This window comes from Nicotiana tabacum, chromosome 9 (assembly GCF_000715075.1).
Source record: "Nicotiana tabacum cultivar K326 chromosome 9, ASM71507v2, whole genome shotgun sequence".
Lineage (NCBI taxonomy): Eukaryota > Viridiplantae > Streptophyta > Magnoliopsida > Solanales > Solanaceae > Nicotiana > Nicotiana tabacum.
Genome location: NC_134088.1, coordinates 64,956,416 through 64,975,175, shown reverse-complemented (window position 1 = coordinate 64,975,175; position 18,760 = coordinate 64,956,416). Strand labels below are relative to the sequence as shown.

At 36.4% G+C, this 18,760-nt stretch overlaps 1 protein-coding gene across 2 annotated transcripts; it reads right to left on the bottom strand.

The window, feature by feature from the left end:
• Positions 1-359: 359 nt before the first annotated feature.
• On the bottom strand, positions 360-14,091 carry LOC107826163 (uncharacterized). Of its 2 annotated transcripts, none has more exons than XM_016653117.2 (13): positions 13,923-14,091; positions 12,835-13,067; positions 12,451-12,501; positions 11,533-11,663; positions 11,298-11,414; positions 11,052-11,171; positions 8,091-8,155; positions 2,355-2,524; positions 1,855-1,908; positions 1,313-1,422; positions 927-1,040; positions 706-831; positions 360-619 (listed from the first exon to the last, which is right to left on the bottom strand). In XM_016653117.2, the coding sequence occupies exons 2-13, from the start codon at positions 13,012-13,014 to the stop codon at positions 592-594; spliced, it is 1,266 nt and encodes a 421-aa protein (XP_016508603.2). In that variant the 5' UTR covers positions 13,015-13,067; positions 13,923-14,091; the 3' UTR covers positions 360-591. The 2 variants fall into 2 exon arrangements, with proteins under 2 accessions (XP_016508603.2, XP_016508604.2); XM_016653118.2 differs by having other exon boundaries at positions 12,835-13,035; positions 13,923-14,056.
• Between the last annotated feature and the right edge of the window lie 4,669 nt (positions 14,092-18,760).

Below are 18,760 nucleotides of genomic sequence, written 5' to 3'. Positions count from 1 at the left end.
GTATAATGTTGGCAGGATAGGAATTTAAATGGGGATCCATAATAGTGTACATGTGCATCTGACTTAAGTTTGAAGAGAGTGTGTATCTTGTGTTGGGTGCAAAGGCATGAGATATATAGGGGAAGAGGGTGGGGGGGAATCCCTTTGCTTCTTCCCTCCTCAAATCATCAATTATATGTAGTACTCAATACTCATCCCTTTGATCATCAATTATATGGAGGAGTACTCAATACTCATCAATCATTAGTTAGAATAGCTCCATTCCCAATCCCCACTTGGATTGATTTTATATTCTTAGATCCACCTTTTGCTGGGCGGTAGACCCTTCCCCAATCCCCTTTCTCTTTCTTTAAATGCCATTGGGAGTAATTCACGGTTCATATCCATTCTTCAATATATACATATGTTTACATTTGTACGAATTGTCTCAGGACTCAGCATATTGGTAAAACTTATTATACTACTATTTTACAGTGGTGTAATATGACCCAAATACATACAAGGAAATGCTGCTGCTGCAAATACTTATTTCCTTTCTCTATTGTTAAGCAACCCCTTCAAGGATTTGGTGAAACAGTATGTAGTTTGACTTCACATAATATTGCAACTACCTGCTTCCCTGAAAGTAAAAGCTTCTTCATCAGAATTCAGGGCCATTTGGAAACCTCAATCTCAGAATCAGAAATATAACTAACTAATGCCTACTTTTTTAACTCTTCATAACGGCTTAGTGCTTCCTCAAATTTGAGCCACATAGGACCCGTCTCCTGCAAGTTCACGTTCTGTGGTCCACCAAGATAAGCCTGGACAACAAACTGGAGACTCCTTTCTCTAGCAATGTAATATAGTACATTTGCCACACAAATCAATCATATAATCTTTCACGTCCCATGGACCGTAATCAGTACCAACAAAAGAAGACTTACCTTCCCTCGTACTCTGATAACCAAGCCAAATAGCCCGCGCCAAAGTACATGGAAACAAATGGCTTTGTAAGATCCTCAACTGACTCCACTCGGTAAGCCTTGTACCCCAAGTCCCTAGATTTCACGTTAATCAGCAATTTTGGTATGCGCATACTACTTACTTAGCATACATCATTGACCTTCTGTACCGTTGCTTTTCTTACTTCAACTGTCAAATTAATTAAGCAATTCTGAAGACAACTTTTGCTAAGCGTACTATTAGAGAAACTTTACCAAAGTGAGCATAGGTTACCAATTTGCTAAAGAATAAAGGAATGGAAAGTCAAACGTAGACTAGACCAGAACAAACCAGACCAAAATGATACAAGAAGGTTTATGTCACATACTTGTAAAGCCAGCGTGCTGTGGGATAGTCAATTCCCATTAATCCAGTACGTCGTCCAATTCCTTCAACAAAACGCATGGTAACTATCTCAGCGATAGCACACACGACAGTCTGCAATGAAAAGGAAATATCCCCATTATGTTTCCTATTTCTACCAAGTGGTGGAAGAGGGAAAAAGAAGAAAATGACACAAGCATTCTTCTAGCAATCCCTTTTAGATTGTAAACTAACCAATACGAGATACTATACTCGCGATATGAGTCGTGAAATTTATAGATGGGTCATGTGTTTGAATCCTGTATCCCTCTTTTCTCTATCAACAAGAATCTCTTTAGTATCTTAAAGATGATAACATCCAAAAATTTCCTGTTTAATTTTTCAAATGTGAGCTTAACCACTCTCTTGACATTCGTAGATATCACTCCGTTCTCTGATTATCCACACAGAGCTTTTACGATAAACAATACAGTCCTATTTGTTAACTTTAATCACTTCAGTAGCTTCTAGCTTAAAAGAGGTGGACCCCAGGGACCAGACACTTACAGGTTTCAACCCTCTTGTGCTGAAGTGTTTTGAAACAATTACTTCCGCAACTGCCTGCAGCAAGATGGTAATTGCAGAAATTCAGATCATAGAAATTTAGAACTTGCAGAAAATTGATCAAACAACTCTAGTAATGAGGTAGGTTGAGAAACCTGGTTCTGTCAAAAGTAATAGTAGTATGTTTACCTTCAACAGATGTAACAGGCGTAAAAAGTTTCTAGAATGAAAAATACTCAAAATTAGAAGAAAAATTCCTACATGCAGCATCTATAGTGGACTATGAAATACCTCTCAATCTTTCCAGTTTTATCGTGAAATAACTAGAAATGATCTTACAGTTTGTCAAGTCTAATTGGTGCAAGCAGTTCTTGCTGAAAAAAACAGCTAAATTTAACAATTGGAGACTAGCAAGGTCAAATGGCATAATTTCCAGGACAAGAATCATCCAACATCTATTAATAGGTTCTACAGTTCTATACATACTAACCATGCATTCTTACCCTCAGTTCTACCCGAGAAAGATATGGTTTCTTTTCAGTATCATGAGAAAACCGCACATGGCCTCTTTTCTCCCCTGACTTGCTCCACTCCTTGCTCACACTGGGATGATTCCACATTTCTTCCATGTCTTCTGCAGAAGTTCTAGAGTCCCAAGTTGTATTGACTGGACCTGCACCAAATGAAAAAACATATAAGAGATTGTTACCCGATGGAAAAATTTTGAGCCTTTGATTGAAGCTGGACAGACAAAACATGATAGTAACGGTTAGAAAACTTGAGACACAAAGAGTTGCGTGGTCCGGTCATTACACGTACATCCCACAGTCGAGAGGATGAATTTCACTTTAACCAAGATTTATACAGGAGTTTTCACTATGACCAAAATATAAATGGAGATTAAAGATGCCCCTTTAATTTACTGGGAAAATAAACTCAAGAGAATATCTCACAAATTAGCTCTACAATGAATTTCATACAAGTTTATCCTAGCACTTTCATATTTCTCATGATTCCCCCAGTCTACTTAAAAACTCTCTCAACACCTCATATTATGAGAGAACTCTCTTTATCTCTCGTTTACATTTCTTGCATTTCCATCCCATGGCTAACAATGAGAAAATAGGTTGCTTTTTATCCGGTGATTCTCTCATGATTCTTTCACAAATCTCAAATTGTCAACTTGATCAATTTGGTGTGACCGATTGACGTTGCAAACTAGCTCACTGCTACATTGCAATCAAGTTACAAACTAACTTCAAGTTGCAATCAAGTTGCAAATCATCTCACTCCAAGTTCTAAACAAATTATAAACCAACTTTCTCGAACTTGCAACCAAACAACTTAACAAATGTAAATAGAAAAACTACATAATTTTTTCTAACAAATCTCCACCTTGACTTGAATTTTCTAACACAATGGAGTGCTCCGCCTTGAAAAACATTAACTAAGCAATTCCAGCGCTAATCAAGTTTAAGATCTCACCTTCCGTCAATCATAACACCACAAATGACTAGGTATATGGGAGAACTCATCGCAACCTCACAAGTGGTTAGGGATATAAGGGAACTTGCCTTGCATCCATCGGAACCATACAGATGCTAGAGTATACAAGAGAATTCACATAATAACTGTGAACCATAACTCTATATGAACGAAATGCCTCAGACTTTGGGACCAATTTGTTATACTGTGGAGGATCGACTAATACTTTTGATCTGAACATGATAGTCAAAATGTGATAATACGGTAAGAGAAGTAGAAGCACAGAGAGTTACATGGTTCGACTAGTTATACCCACGTCAAAGGGCAAGGAGGAGAATCTTCACCATAACTGAAGTCGGTTTATAGAGAACAGATCTCACTCTAGTTCATCCATAAAATAAACTCAAGAGAATAGCCTAAAAATTTCACTCTAAAATGAATTTCGCAAAAGGTTATACCAACACCATTGTAGCATTTTTTTCACAATTCTCTCAATCTACTTTTAAACGCTTTCAACTCCTCATACTGCGAGAGAATTCTATCCAACTCTCACTTACATTTTGTTTCGTTCCCATTTTGTGGCTAAAAATGAGCAAGATGTGTGTTGCGGAAGATCGTGGTTAACTAGCACACAATCACACACAAAGCAAATAGAGAAAAAAAATCAACACAAGGATTTAACGAGGTTCGGCTAAGCCTAATCCTCGGGGCAGAAGCAGAGAGAGTTTTCCACTATGAATGAGAAGAAAAGCACAATACAATCTATAGAATCCTCAACTACACCCCCTATATATAGATCCCAAATAGTACCAAACCTATAAAAGAAAGGTTTCCCAATTTGACAAGGACTATAGGTTTTCCTTTCCCAAATCTATTAGAACAATGGGTTTTCCTAAACCTATAGGGATTATGAGTTTCCTAAAAATACAAGGAAATAATTAAAGCCACAAAATAACAAATCTTCCTCCTGGCTTGAATTCTCTTCATTAACAGGAACAAAGTCTCTCTACCTTGCCCTCAGCCCTCGCGAGGGCTCTGCCCATTGCCGCACACATCAACCAAGTCTAGGCAACGCCTAAACTTTTTAATAGACTCAATCTCTTCAGCCATAGCACTAATCCGTCGATTTGGTTCTGTACCCGGAATAGCTTCTGGATAGCTATAACACTCAAACGCCTCAACGGTCTCTGCAACTGCCAAAGCAAATCCCACAGGATTCGTATATCCAAGAAGATTCCCATCAACTACATTTGCAAACCTTTGCGGTCGGTTGATCACTCTCTTCTCTCTACATATTGCAATGCTATATGGTTGTTGTTGCGCAGGTGCATTGATATTATCATCTTGATCAATATTTTGCACCTCATTCACTTCCTTTCCTTTAGAGCTACTGGGCTGAGCTAGTGGAGATTCATTTTCTAGCTCTATGCGGTAACTGGCACCATGATCTGTTTTCCCTATTGCCTTCTCCCTCTGACTGTCCAATGAGGCAGATTCATTAAATGTCACATCCCTACCGATAATTAGCCCTGGAGTCTTTTGATCTGTGCACCACAACCTATAACCTTTCACTCCAGTTATATACCCTAGAAATATGCACTTATTTGCCCTCGGCTCAAGTTTTCCATCCCTCACATTAGCATAGGCAGGACAACCAAATATCTTTAAATTTGAATAATCAGCAGGCGAACCGAACCATACCTCAAAAGGGGTTTTGAACTCAATAGCTGTGGATGGAGATCTGTTGACCCCAAATAACAAGTTGTGTTGATTGCTTCAGCCCAAAAAAATCTTTGCTAACACATGAGTATGAAAGCATGCTTCGTGCCATATCACAAAACGTTCTGTTCATACGTTATGCAATACCATTTTATTGTGGTGTTCCGACACAAGTGCGGTGTCTCACTATACCCTTTCTGTTGCAGAAATTATCGAACTCAGAATTACAAAATTCCAAACCTTTGTCAGTTCGAAGACGCTTAACTTTTCTTTTCGCCTGCCTCTCAACCATCGTCTTCCATTAACAAATGTCGGAAATGCATCATCTTTTGTTTTCAGAAAATACACCCACACCAACCTTGAGTAATCATCAATCAAAGTCATAAAATACCTGGTACCACTCTTGGAGAGAACTCTGTTTGGACCCCACAAGTCTGAATGTATACAATCTAACTTGTCTCTGGTCTTGTGCTCGGCCTTCTTGCTGAACTTTACCCTTGTTTGTTTACCAAACACACAATGCTCACAAAAATTCAAAACTTGATTTTTGTACTCATTCAGCAAATTCTGCTTACTCAACAAAGGCACTCCCTTATCACTCATATGACCAAGTCGCAAGTGCCATAACTGAGAGACTGATTCAGATAATCTTTTCCAGAAGCTACAACAGCTTCCCCTTCAACTACCCTGTCCTGAAGATGATACAATTTAGAATGCAGTTTACCCTTCATGAGTACCATGGAGCCTTTACACACTTTAAGTATTCCATTCTCGGAGTGAAATTTATACCCTTGATCATCCAAAGTCGAAAGAGAAATCAAATTTCTCTTTATTCGAGGAACATGCCAATACTCAATATTTCTGATAATTCCATCGAACATTCTCAATTTGATGTTACCAATCACATCAACTGGTAATGGATTATAATCTCCCATGTAGACAGTCTCACTCATTTGCTTGTAAGTTGCAAACCAATTCTTGTATGGACACATGTGGAAAGTAGCACCAGAATCAAGAACTCAAGAATTCAGCCCATGACTAGAACTCACAGCACAGACTTCCCCTACATAGTCACTATCATTAGAATTATTGCCAGTGTCAACAATATTTGCCGAATTATCTATTTTCTGCTTCCCTCTTTTCTCCTTCAGCTTAGGGCAATCTCTCTTGTAGTGATCTTGCTCCCCGCACTCATAACAATTTTGCTTTCTTGCTCTAGACTTTGATCTGGCGGTTGACTTTTTTCTGTTAAAGTCCTTTTGTTGTGTTCTTCCTCTAATCACAAGACCCTCGCCCTCAATTCTGATGTCTGGAAAGCTCTTTTTCAACTATGTAGATTTTAATGCATTACTAACATCTTCCACTGAAATGTTATCTTTCCCATATAGCAGCGTATCGGCAAAAGTATCATAAGATGGTGGTAAAGAACATAACACAAACAAGGCCCGATCCTCACTCTCAATTTTTATATCCACGTTCTTCAGGTCCATTAAAATTAAATTAAACTCATCAAGGCGAGTTTTGACAGGTGCACCTTCGTTCATACGGAGATTGTATAACCTCTTTTTCAAGTAGAGGCGGTTTGTTAGCGATTTCTTAGAATACAGATCTTCCAGCTTCTTCCATGATGTTGCTGCAGAAGTTTCTTCAGCAATTTCCCGAAGCGCTATCTGTAATGCTCATGAAAATCGCACTCAAAGCACTCTCCTTCAGGTCTGCCTTCTTTGTCTTTGTCATCTCTTCAGGAAAATCCTCATCAATTGGCTTCCATAACCTTTGTAACATCAGTGACGATTTCATCATAATCTTCCATCGACTCAAACTAGAACCCCCGTCAAATTTCTCTACTTCGTACTTTGTTGAAGATGATGAAGACATTTTAACCCTAGATTATATGTAGAAACCCGAACCTTGCTCTGATACCAATTGTTGCGGAAGATCGTGGGTTAACTAGCACACAATCACACACAAAGCAAATAGAGAAGAAAAATCAACACAAGGATTTAACGAGGTTCGGCTAAGCCTAATCCTCGGGGCAGAAGCATAGAGAGTTTTCCACTATGAATGAGAAGAAAAGCACAATACAATCTATAGAATCCCCAACTAAAACCCTATATAAATCTCAAATAGTCCCAAACCTATAAGAGAAAGATTTCCCAATTTGACAAGGACTATAGGTTTTCCTTTCCCAAATCTATTAGGACAATGAGTTTTCCTAAACCTATAGGGATTATGGGTTTCCAAAAATACAAGGAAATAATTCAAGTCACAAAATAACAATGTGCCTATTGCAGGAAGGACTATATTAGGATTCCTTGACCAACACCAAATTGCCAACTTGATCAATTTGGTGTGGTAGATTGAAAATCATACCAAGTTGTAAACACACTCATTTCCGAGATTGCAATCACACTGCAACCCAGATTACTCCAAATTGTAATCAAGTTTCAGACCATCTTACTCCAAGTAGCGATCACATTGCAAACCAACTTACTGAAATTTGCAAAACAACTCTAGAACTTGAATAGAAAATTCAAGACATCTTTTTAACTGTAGTAAGCATACATATCATACCAGCTGCAATTCCATTTCTTGCCAAGGTACAACCCCATGTCCAACTGTGGATACCAGCTATTTCTTAACTTCAATGCTCAATGGTCCTTCACAAAACATAGATATCCGAGCATAAGAAGTGAGTGTTGCATGACAAACATGCTACTTTTCTTCTCTTTAAGTACTTTTCTTCTCTTTAAGTCACTATAGCCGTTACGAGATTGACAGACACTGAATTGGAGTGATGTACTACATACTAATTTTTCACTTCAAGTCTTAAGGCACTGAATGAACTGATATAGTGAATGTAATAAAGCCTCACCCCCTTCCCATCACATTTAAGTGATCTTACTGCATATTCTCACACAAATTGTTATATGCAATTTGCATGAACAAGAGAAAGAAGGAAGGGGGGGGGGGGGGGGGGGGGGGGAAAGGAGTTGAACTAAATATCTATGCTTTATTAGTTATGCTCACAGTACCTTTCCTTTCCGGAACTCCACCAGCGGATGCTGAAGGGGGTAATGGATTGACTTCAAAGATTTTCCTATAAAAGTGACAGATAGTGTAGCAATTATTAAGAACAAGTATATCAGTCATTTACTTAATAAGTATTAGCAAATGGTAGTATGTATAAATCAGAAGCATCTACTCAGTCCATGTAAATTGTCAAGATAGTCATCTTGCATACTAACACAATCATATACCTACAGTATTATTTAAACTTTTCATGAATCTCAGGTGCATAATAAGAGTATTTCTTCACTTTGTCACTAGTGTTCAGATGACCCTTTTGTCCATGAGGATGATATCACCTGCTGATTACTGTGGTAAAAATGGTAATCATCCTTTGTTAAATCTTACTAAATTGTGATCACTCACGATGAGTGAAGTGTTATGGATTTTAGAAAAAATATGCAAGCAGCAAAAAGGTTGAAAATAGGATTGAAAAACTGTCTCTAAAATTTTATTAATCATAGGGCTTTAAATAGCCAAATAAATAAAGTACTAGACTCCTCCTACAACTAAATTACTAAATCTTACTATAATTAAAATTCTGAATCTTCTAGCAGAGTCCTCCTAAAACTAAACAACTAATTATTCTAGAAAACAGTAGCAGTAACAGATGCAAAATCCAACACTCCTCCTTGCTTCTGTTGCTGCAGTCTAAAGAAGGTCATACTCAATTCCTTCTTCTGCTATTAGTGCTTGTGCATGAGCATCTTTGAACTTGCACACTTTTGTAACATGACCTTTTTGTTTGCAATTTCCACATAATACATCAGGTCTCCACCAACAAAAATTTTCTAAGTGTGTTATCTTTTTGCAATATTTGCAATAAGGATAATTGACTTTTTCTTTTTGGTGTTTCGTATAAAAAATACCCTCAGTAACTTTGCCTTGTCCGAAGTCCCTTCTTTGCTCTTGTGCTTGAAGAGCACTTATTAATTCTGCAACAGAGATGGTAGAGAGATCTTTAGACTCTCCCAGAGAGGAAATTTTGGATTCAAATCTCTCGGGAATTGTCACAAGAATTTTTTCAACTATCCTGTCATCTTTGAAATCCTCGCCAAGTAACCTGATTTTATTAGAAATTAAAGAAATTCGGTTAGAATACTTAGCGATGGTCTCATCATCTTGCATTCTAAGAGATTCAAAATCTCTTTTCAAATTTAAAATCTTATTTTGTGTGCCTCGTTCACTTCCTTGATACTCCTGTTTGAGTGTTTCCCAAGCTTCTTTTGTTGTCTCACATGCAATGATTTTAGAGAAGATTGAATCTGCAACTGAATTTTGAATTATAGTTTTGGCTTTGTATTTTTTGGTTTTCTCATCTGAATGAGTTTTGATTTGGGAAAGGGTAGAATTTGTAGGAAGTGGTTGTATAAGTTTGTCTTCCATTACAACTTCCCATAGATCATAAGCTTCAAGATAAGATTTGATTTTCACTGATCAAATCTTATAGTTTTCACCAGTAAAAATTTGTAGGGTATTCAAAGAGAGACCGCTGCTTGCCATTGTTAAAAATTTGGTTAAAAATCAGTATGGGTAAAAATGCGTATGGTTTAAAAGTGGTTGAAATTGATTGTTTTTCAGCGAATTCAGAGATCCGTCAAGATCAATGGAGGTCTGATACCTCTGTTATGGATTTTAGAAAAAATGTGCAAGCAGCAAGAAGGTTGAAAATAGGATTAAAAACTGTCTCTAAAATTTTTTTAATCATAGGGCTTTAAATAGCCAAATAAATAAAGTAGTAGACTCCTCCTACAACTAAATTACTAAACTCTTACTATAATTAAAATTCTGAATCTTCTAGCAGACTCCTCCTAAAACTAAACAACTAATTATTCTAGAAAACAGTAGCAGTAACAGATGCAAAATCCAACATGAAGGTTCATAAACGTTCGAAAATAGAAGATTTAGTTGTACACCATAATGTGAGACCGGAAATGGTGTCACAAGCTACCCCCTTTTCAATGATTGCATCCTCATCAAGGATTGACAGGCAATAAAACTCTAGAGATGGAGGCTTGAGATTAAAGATATGCTCCCAAACACAACCTTGCTATTTTAACTCCGAATTTTCAACTAGCGCCCTCCCCAAATACCAGTTTATCACAAGCTAGACATGACAAGCAGACTGGTCAGATGAGAGATTGCAGTAATTTTAAGCCTTGCTTCCATTTGGCTCCAACTCCATCATAATTGACTTATAAAGACTCTGTATCTGAATTGAAGATCTAGTCGCATTGTAGGACTCATCGATGATTCCGTAATATGCCAGGACCTCCATTTGAAAGTATTAACAAGACTTGACACTTGATAGTAACCTTCCCAAGTTAACCCAGATTGCTTTGATGGGTAATGGAAGTTTCGATCAGCCCACTGTCTCAAACTGTGCCTGCACTGGTCTAGTAAGGCCTGATGTTGTTCTAATAGGGAGGATTAATCTATGGCCTCTAGTAGACCTCGATTTCTGTTTGGAAGAAAATATGCTCAAAGTGGTACCCGAGTATCACATGAAACTATACTATTTTCTGCTTGAAAAGGAAGATCCAAGTCTTAAGTTTGTATCATATATAGAGAAGTGTGGACAATACTACATGTGATTGAACTCAAGAAACTTGCTCAGTCTGAAACTTTTCATTAAATAGCATAGTCTATCTTTCTTAGAATAACCACAAGTAACAAAACAAAAGGAGATAAATAAACAACAAAAATTCCTTCTTCCTATTTATTTTTTTTCAAAACACGTCTTCAGAAAAGGTATATACTTATGGCAGTGTTCTTCTACATACAACTCCCTTTCATAATACAATGCCCACTATGTTAAACCATAAAGTACCACAGGAGTGCACTCTCCTGCCCTTGATGTCATTTAAACGCAGAAAATGTAGAAATAAAATCAAACTGCAAGGAAATCATGGCATGCAAACAGCTACCTCGATGGTAGACTTTCTTTGACGGAGAGATAGCTTCTCCAAAATGGTAAGGTGGACTTATGGGTTGCCTTCTTAGTACCAGCCTTGTAAGCTCTCACCATGAACTCTTCACTTCTCTCCCTGTTCATAAAGTTCCACAGTTATGTACTTGGTTACAGTATCTTTAGGATTCCTTAGAAGTGATATATGTAAGATACATGAAATAGAAAGAAGATACTACTAGAAGAAATGACCATATCAACTTACTTTTCTCCATAGTTTGATAACCACTTTAGATATGCAGCGCCAAGGTACACATTTACAAAAGGCTTGTAAAGAAGTTTCGAATCTGCTGCCACCTCATATGTTCGGTAACCCAAATCACTGTAACAAAGTGTAAATTCATCTTATTTCAACCAAAAAAATGAAGTAGACAGTTCGCAGTGTTTGGTGATATTCTGCACAATTCCCCAAAATCTCAACAAGGAAAAAAAATGACTACCTCACCAACCAGTCTGCAGTTTTAGGCAAAATCTGCATAATTCCCATAGTGATCTCTTTTGATTTTTTATTGTACCGTGTTGCAAGAAGCTGCCGGTCACTTTCAAGCTCAGCGATAGCGCAAAGCATATCCTGAAAATATGGGAAGGCCACCTCATTGGAGAACTACAGAGAAGGTGTTGATAATTGCTAAAATCAATTGATTCATCCTTAAAGAGATGCAAATTGCCCCAGATATATTCTAAGATGAGAAGACTTCAATTTTGACTAAGCAACCTAGCAATAGTTGCAGGTTCAGACAATGAGATATTCTAGGTGGAGACAAGGCACTTACTTGTTAAAGTAGTCCTTACTTAGACTTCATGAAGCTTGCGTAAAGCATGTAAGGTATAAAATAGCAACATAGCATACACCAAAAACTCTAAGTGGATGAGGAGTATTAGCATTCTAGTTTAAAGAGAAAACAAGGTCACCCACAAGATCAAAATTTACATGAAGTACAAGGCTTTAACAGTTGTAGATGAAATTGAGAAAACAAAATACTTTGAATGTTCCGGTTGTTGATGATTAAAAATGTCTTTAGTAGAAAGACGCTATTAAACGAGACTTTGATGCTATGTTTAGCTGACTGCTGTCTGCCATTTATCATGCACAAAAAAGAACGGGTCTCGACAATTAATCTCATCCGCATTTATTCATTTATCTAACCCTTTGGAAATAGAGAATACTAAAACACTATCTCCCCACAACCCCCCACCACCCATCCCAACTTCATCAACAATACAGTGCCCCTTGTGATGCAAAACAACAGAAAGTTTTAGCAAACAATATTTTGAACATTTCATCATATTCTGAGTCTGGTAGTCACTAATTCTCTATAACATGTAGTAGTAGACATTAAAGATCTTGGACATCATACCGAATCAATCTGCGATAGGAAATGTCTTCGGACTATAATACCTGCTACTGCCTGTAAAGAAAAATAGAAGGAATAATTCAGAAAATAACTTTTGCAGGTAAACTATTCTGTCAAATGCATAAGCTGAACATAACTTCTGGAAGAGATTCTAAGACATCATTGGTTGGAGAGTTTAATGCATAGAGGATATAGTATTAACATTATATATCCCGCAAACAAGTTATGAGAAACTTGTGGAATAGCAATATAGCAATATTTCCCTCTAGTTATCTTTTGTCCAGCAAATTAAGGAAATTGAGTACAAAATTCATTGACTCAACATGAATACACAAAAAGAAGAGTCATATTCTATGTGAATGCTTGTGACTGTCCAAACAGCTCAACCTTCATTTCTGTTTGAGTTAGATAAGGCTGACCATCAGGATCACGTGAGAGGTGGACTTTTGATCCCTTAGTTTCACCAGCATTAAGCCATTCGGCTCTAACATCTGGATCGGCCCACATGGCTTCCAGATCATGAGGATCCACACAATCATCCCAGTATTTGAAGCTAACCGAAGCCATTTTTGAAGTTAATTATCTTCACTGCATTCCACACAAGGAAGAAGCATGAAGATCTGCAAATAAGAATGAAAAATACTAGCTAATCATTTGAGGAAGCTGCAAATAACTAAGTGTTTCTGGAGAAACAACCGAAAAATCTTGCCATGCATTTAACAAAAGTCTATAATGCAATGAATTGAAGAATGTAATTAGATGATTGAATGTACGCGTGGAAATAATGAATTGGATTGTTTCTTTCTTTTGCCAAAGTCATCTTTTGGTTACAAATCTTAATGATATGTCTAAGATTATGGAGATTAGATGTAAGATAAAATACAAGGCTTTCTCCAATTCAAGAGTTTGGGTATTGACAAAGGTAACCAGCAATCAGCTCGGGTTCGAGCAGAAGGTTCTTCAGTAGTATGCCCGGTTCACGAGGTTCTACCACTGCAGGGTCCGGTTGCCATTCTCCCATTACTCAAGTCATCCAAGGGACATGACCCCCGCACTGTAAAAAGTTTCCTTTTTATACAACTCATGGTATCTTTCTTCCCTAAGAATGGATAAACTCCTAGCCGGGAGCCGGGCCCTTAAATGGGGCCCTACGTGGCATGAATCTGGATTGTTATTTTCGAAAACCATATGGTTATACCAGCAAAAGAAAAATATCAGCAATCACCAAATAACTAATTGGGCAATCCATCTAAAGATATTTCAAGTTGATAAATGCCTTTTGATCAAATGAGATTGGAAATTGGAAAGAAAAGAAAATGGAAGGGAGATTAATAGAGAAATAAGAGGATCAAGAAACACCCATCAATTAAAGGGTAAAACCCACGTCCATTTTATATAAGAATGACGCATGAGAAAAGAGAATAAATCAAGGAAACGCATGAATGAAATAAGGCAGAGAGGGACATTGAAAATACCAGAGCTTGTTGTTGATTGAGATGCAAACATACAGAGAAACGGAGGCGGCACTTTGCCTCCTTGTCTCCAAATACACAAGGAAAATAGGGTGGGGTGAAGGTTAAATTTGAATATGCTCCCCCTTTTGCTTTTCCTCAAAGAAATGAAAGAGAGGTCGTTAATTTGTTAGTTGGACTCTCAGTCTGAGATTGCAGATTGCAGCTGCTTTGATGTGACACGTACTAAACACGGTCCCACCAATTCTTTCTGGTTCACCGTGCGTTTTTATATATTTTCTTTTCTTTTAATTTCAAAGAAAGAGATATATAACGCTAATATATATATATATATATATATATATATATATATATATATATATACTAGTATCTATAAACGTGCGTTGCACGTTAATAATGGTACATGATGGTTTAAATATTCAGTTATACAAAGGAACAACAAAATTTGATTAATAATAGAAATTTTATATATAATAATACAACAATCATCTAAATGCAGAAAATATTATTACATTAGCATAATACGTGAATTCAAATCTAAAAGGACATCATCAGAACTTACACAAACAATCAATTTAGTCATATTAATTAGATAATTATGCATTATAGTTTAAAGGTATCTAATGTGGTGGTATCTTACCAAAGACTTCTTTATAGACAATATTTTTTTTGTGTATATGCTTTGGTTGCTCTACCATAACCATAACTTTTATTGTCAATATTTATATCCCTCTTGAAAGTGCAACATATAGTTAATCGTGTAAGAAAATATATTGTTATAAATATAGTCTAATAATTAAGATGTTTGTCCTTGTACTTTATTATTATAATAATTACAAAACATAAACATACTAAAAATTATTTTCACACAAATTTAAAAGGATATTCTTTAGTTTCGGAAGACGAAAGTTGAATTCGGGGATAAACACATTCTTAGAAGCACATTGACTAGCATCATAAGTTCTGCATGTATGACGTTATTGCCAAAACTTCTATATACCATATGCTACATAAGTTATTCGCCGGATCTAAGTTTTCAGTAATACGACGGAAATATTTTTCTTCAAAATCAACCTATATGCAATGGAAGATCAATTTTAATTCAGTCTATTATATATATGGTGGCACTAACATGCGTAAGAAATAATGCACTTGACAACAAACTTGTATGGTAGAAGGCCATTTGGTATAAAAGTATTTAAGTATTCTTCTTGGTAGTAATTATTGATATCAAATTCTACCGAGTCAAAACTAAAAAATATTTTATTTTTACCATAAAACTTAGCAGTCAGTCTTTTATTTAGTTGATCAACATATTCATTTCTGCTAGCTAAGATAGCTCTTTAATTTTTATCATGTAATTTATACAAATTGCATTTTAATTTAATAATAGATATATTTTCCTCATTAAATGCAGTACTATTACCATTGGGATTGATAACCAAGTGTTCTGGGGAACCAAATCATCTTTTATTGGATGTTCTTCTTCGTTTCTTACACGAAGCAAGAAGTCACTGAATGTTGGATCTGTTCTAACTTTTATATTTCCTATTATTTGAATCTTTTTCATTTGAGGTCATAAGTATAATTTTGGCAAGCTAGCTTTTACAGTCTCTGCTTTCATCGATTTTGGAACTACTGATAGTATCACCTCCCAAACTATTACTTTTTCAGCAAATGGTTCATTGATATCCAATAAATCTCTAAAACTCTGGGCAATTGTTTCGATCATTTGACGCGTAGCCATACGCGCTTCATCCCATATTGTCAATTTTGATTTTCTTATAAATTTAGCACTATTGCTATACTTTGATATATTTATGATGGTTATTTCAGTTGTTTGAATAGGTATATCAAATCTAAAGTGAGATGTCTCATAATAAAATCGTTGTTGGTATACTACTTGTTATTATTGCTAACTGATCACGCCGAACTATGCATTATAAAAAGGACTAAGCGGTCGTTGCAAATATAATCTGGTTAACAAGTCCGGAGTCGAATCCTACAGGGAATTAACCTACTAAGCACAACTACTAGACTCGCATAAATTCACGCAATCAATCTTCAGAAATACTAAATAACAAATTGGATGTTTACTAACTAAAGATCAAGTAATAAAAATGCAGTAATTAATAACTAACGTCGAACAGGTTGTAGACAAGATTTGGAATGATTTAAGGTTATGATTTCCCCTATTGTCGGAATCCTTTCTGCCACGTATCCTATAAATTTGCCTAAATTTTCTCTACCGATCATGAGCGCTTTGAGTGTCGTAATTTTCTTCCGAGTAACTACCACAATTTACTAGACATATTCTTCCGAACTACGCTAGCTGGCACTAAGTCACGGCTCACTCAGATCGCACCAAGGTTTCGTTATTCCTAATCCCACCTTTAAGCCCTCAGTATTGATCCCTCACATACGTTAGGAGTGATGTTGTTCAACAACTACCTAAATATGCATTTTCTTCCGAGCAATACACACTAAATAGGCACAGTCGATTGAGAGCTCTTCAATCAACCACAATATAAACGTAGTTGAACAAATAGAGAAAAAGCTACGGCGGCTCTATATTAAACGTAATAGGAAAATCATCCTCCAATAGGTTCCATCAAAACCCTAGATTAGAAGTTTAGCTACTCATATTTATAGTAACAAATCCCCAAGTATTTTGCATAAATAAATTACAAAGAAAAGATGAAAAAATGTAGAACTCGATGATTCTTTCCCCCAAAAGTTGTTCCACGAGCTATTCTTGCCTCAGGTTGCAATAAACTGCCTCAAAAGTGGTGTTTAATGACTATTTTTATGTGTAGAAAAAGACCTAAATGACATAGTCCAAGTCCAAGTCCAATAAGGAGACGAAATAGGCTTTTAAAATCCGTATCAGGCTTGCTACGGACCTCGCCTCGTGAGGCAAAATGCGAGTTTCACCTCGCCTTAGACTGTGCGGCGCAAGCCCTGCCGCGTGCTTCAATCTCGCCATAACCCTTGTGTCGCGCGCTTCTATGCGAGCTAAAGAGCTCGCCTCGCCTGTTGCTTCATTTTTCCTCTGCTTAATTCTTTCTTTTTTCTTTCCTATTGTTTTCGAGCATGATTTACACTTTAAATATTCACGTTGCTCCAATTTCATCTCCAATGTACCTACACATAAAATAAACTCAATTAAGCGCAAATATAATTTAGTTTAGCATTAAAGCACCTAAAATGTAAGGTAAGTAATATACTAAAAATATGAAATTATAGCCAAACATCACTACCCCACACTTAAACGTTGCTCGTCCTCGAGCAATCAAACTACACTTTATAGAAACGGCCTTATTAAGCAATTCTCTTAACTCGTCACACCAAGAATCTTTAAAATATACTAAGCACAAAGGTGTAACATCTTCACCTTAAGATTTGACTCACAAATACCATGCATTATCCATAACTCACTCACTTACTCTAACATAGAGGTCAATGACATTACCTTTCTGTCATAAATCACGTGCTCTCATACAACAAAAGAGATTAGTTCCACACACAATAAATTTTAAGAAAGTAGGAACTCAAGATAGGAAGAATTTACTCGCTCTCAGAAATAACATTCATATGCCACAAAAGATGCACCATAGGCTTTCCCTTAGTGTAATACTCTACTAATCGAGCTCATTCAGTCTAGGATCAAGTAGGACTTTAATTGGTTGTAATGAAGGCTGCAGGTCGAGTAAGATACATTTAGATATAAGAGTGACTATACCTCCCTAAGCACTTTAATACATATACTTTAACACTTAATCCCATACTTATGTCAAACCAAAACTCCACCTTCATATCAATGTATATTACCTCATACTTCTTTAAGCACAATTACATCACTAGCCACCACCATCAAGAAATATTTTTCATACAATACACCTATATTTTTTTATTTTTTTTATTTTTTTTCTTCAATCCAAGTGGCTTTTATTTATATATTGTTATTTTTTTCAAAACGGTACACCTTTCTCCTTATTTCATTTGTTCCATTCAAAAGCCGAACCACCACCCCCACAGTTTAACTTTTACATAATTCATAACAATTCAAGTGCTCATGAGAATCGACAAGGTTCAAATAGACGGTTAATTCAAACAAAGGGGTAAGGCTTGTAATGTGGTTACCAAAGAAACAGGATTATAGGCTCAAAGAGGTTAACTACGTTACATAACATTTAGGCGGGTAAACTATATATATCTGGCTCAACAAAGAAATGCCTATATCACTTTCCAGACTGAACAAGACTACTATTTCGCTTTGCAAATACACGGGGTAAGTTCTAGACATCAACTGCAATGCACATAATACACACAAACCTCACACACACATGGCACATAACTCACTCAGGATTGGTTTTTCACGACACTCTAGTCAAAGCAGTTAAGCAAATTTAAGAATATACGATTTAAGGTACTTATACTAGAGTCCTAAGTGTCACAACCAGAGTACTCACTATTCTCAAGGCATAGCAAAGTCGAGAGATATTGCTTCAATTCAATTTATAGCACAGTGGTGTCTATTCCTAAAAATTAAAACTAACTACACCCGGTTCAACCAAAATACTTGAAAAAGAACCGCGACACAAAAAAAAATAAAGGGGGAATTACTACACTACCTACAAAGAAAATCTTTTTTTTTCTTTAGACTTAATTCCCTCAAGAAAACTGTCTAGGAGATCCATCGTCGGGAAGAGTCCCATTTTCTACTCTCTTTTTTTTCAAAAGCTAAGACGACACTAACTAAAATAAAACAAGACTAATATTTACAAGTTCAATCGAACTTAAGGCTCGCTCAAAAGTTTTGGCTCTTGCAAATGAGTCAC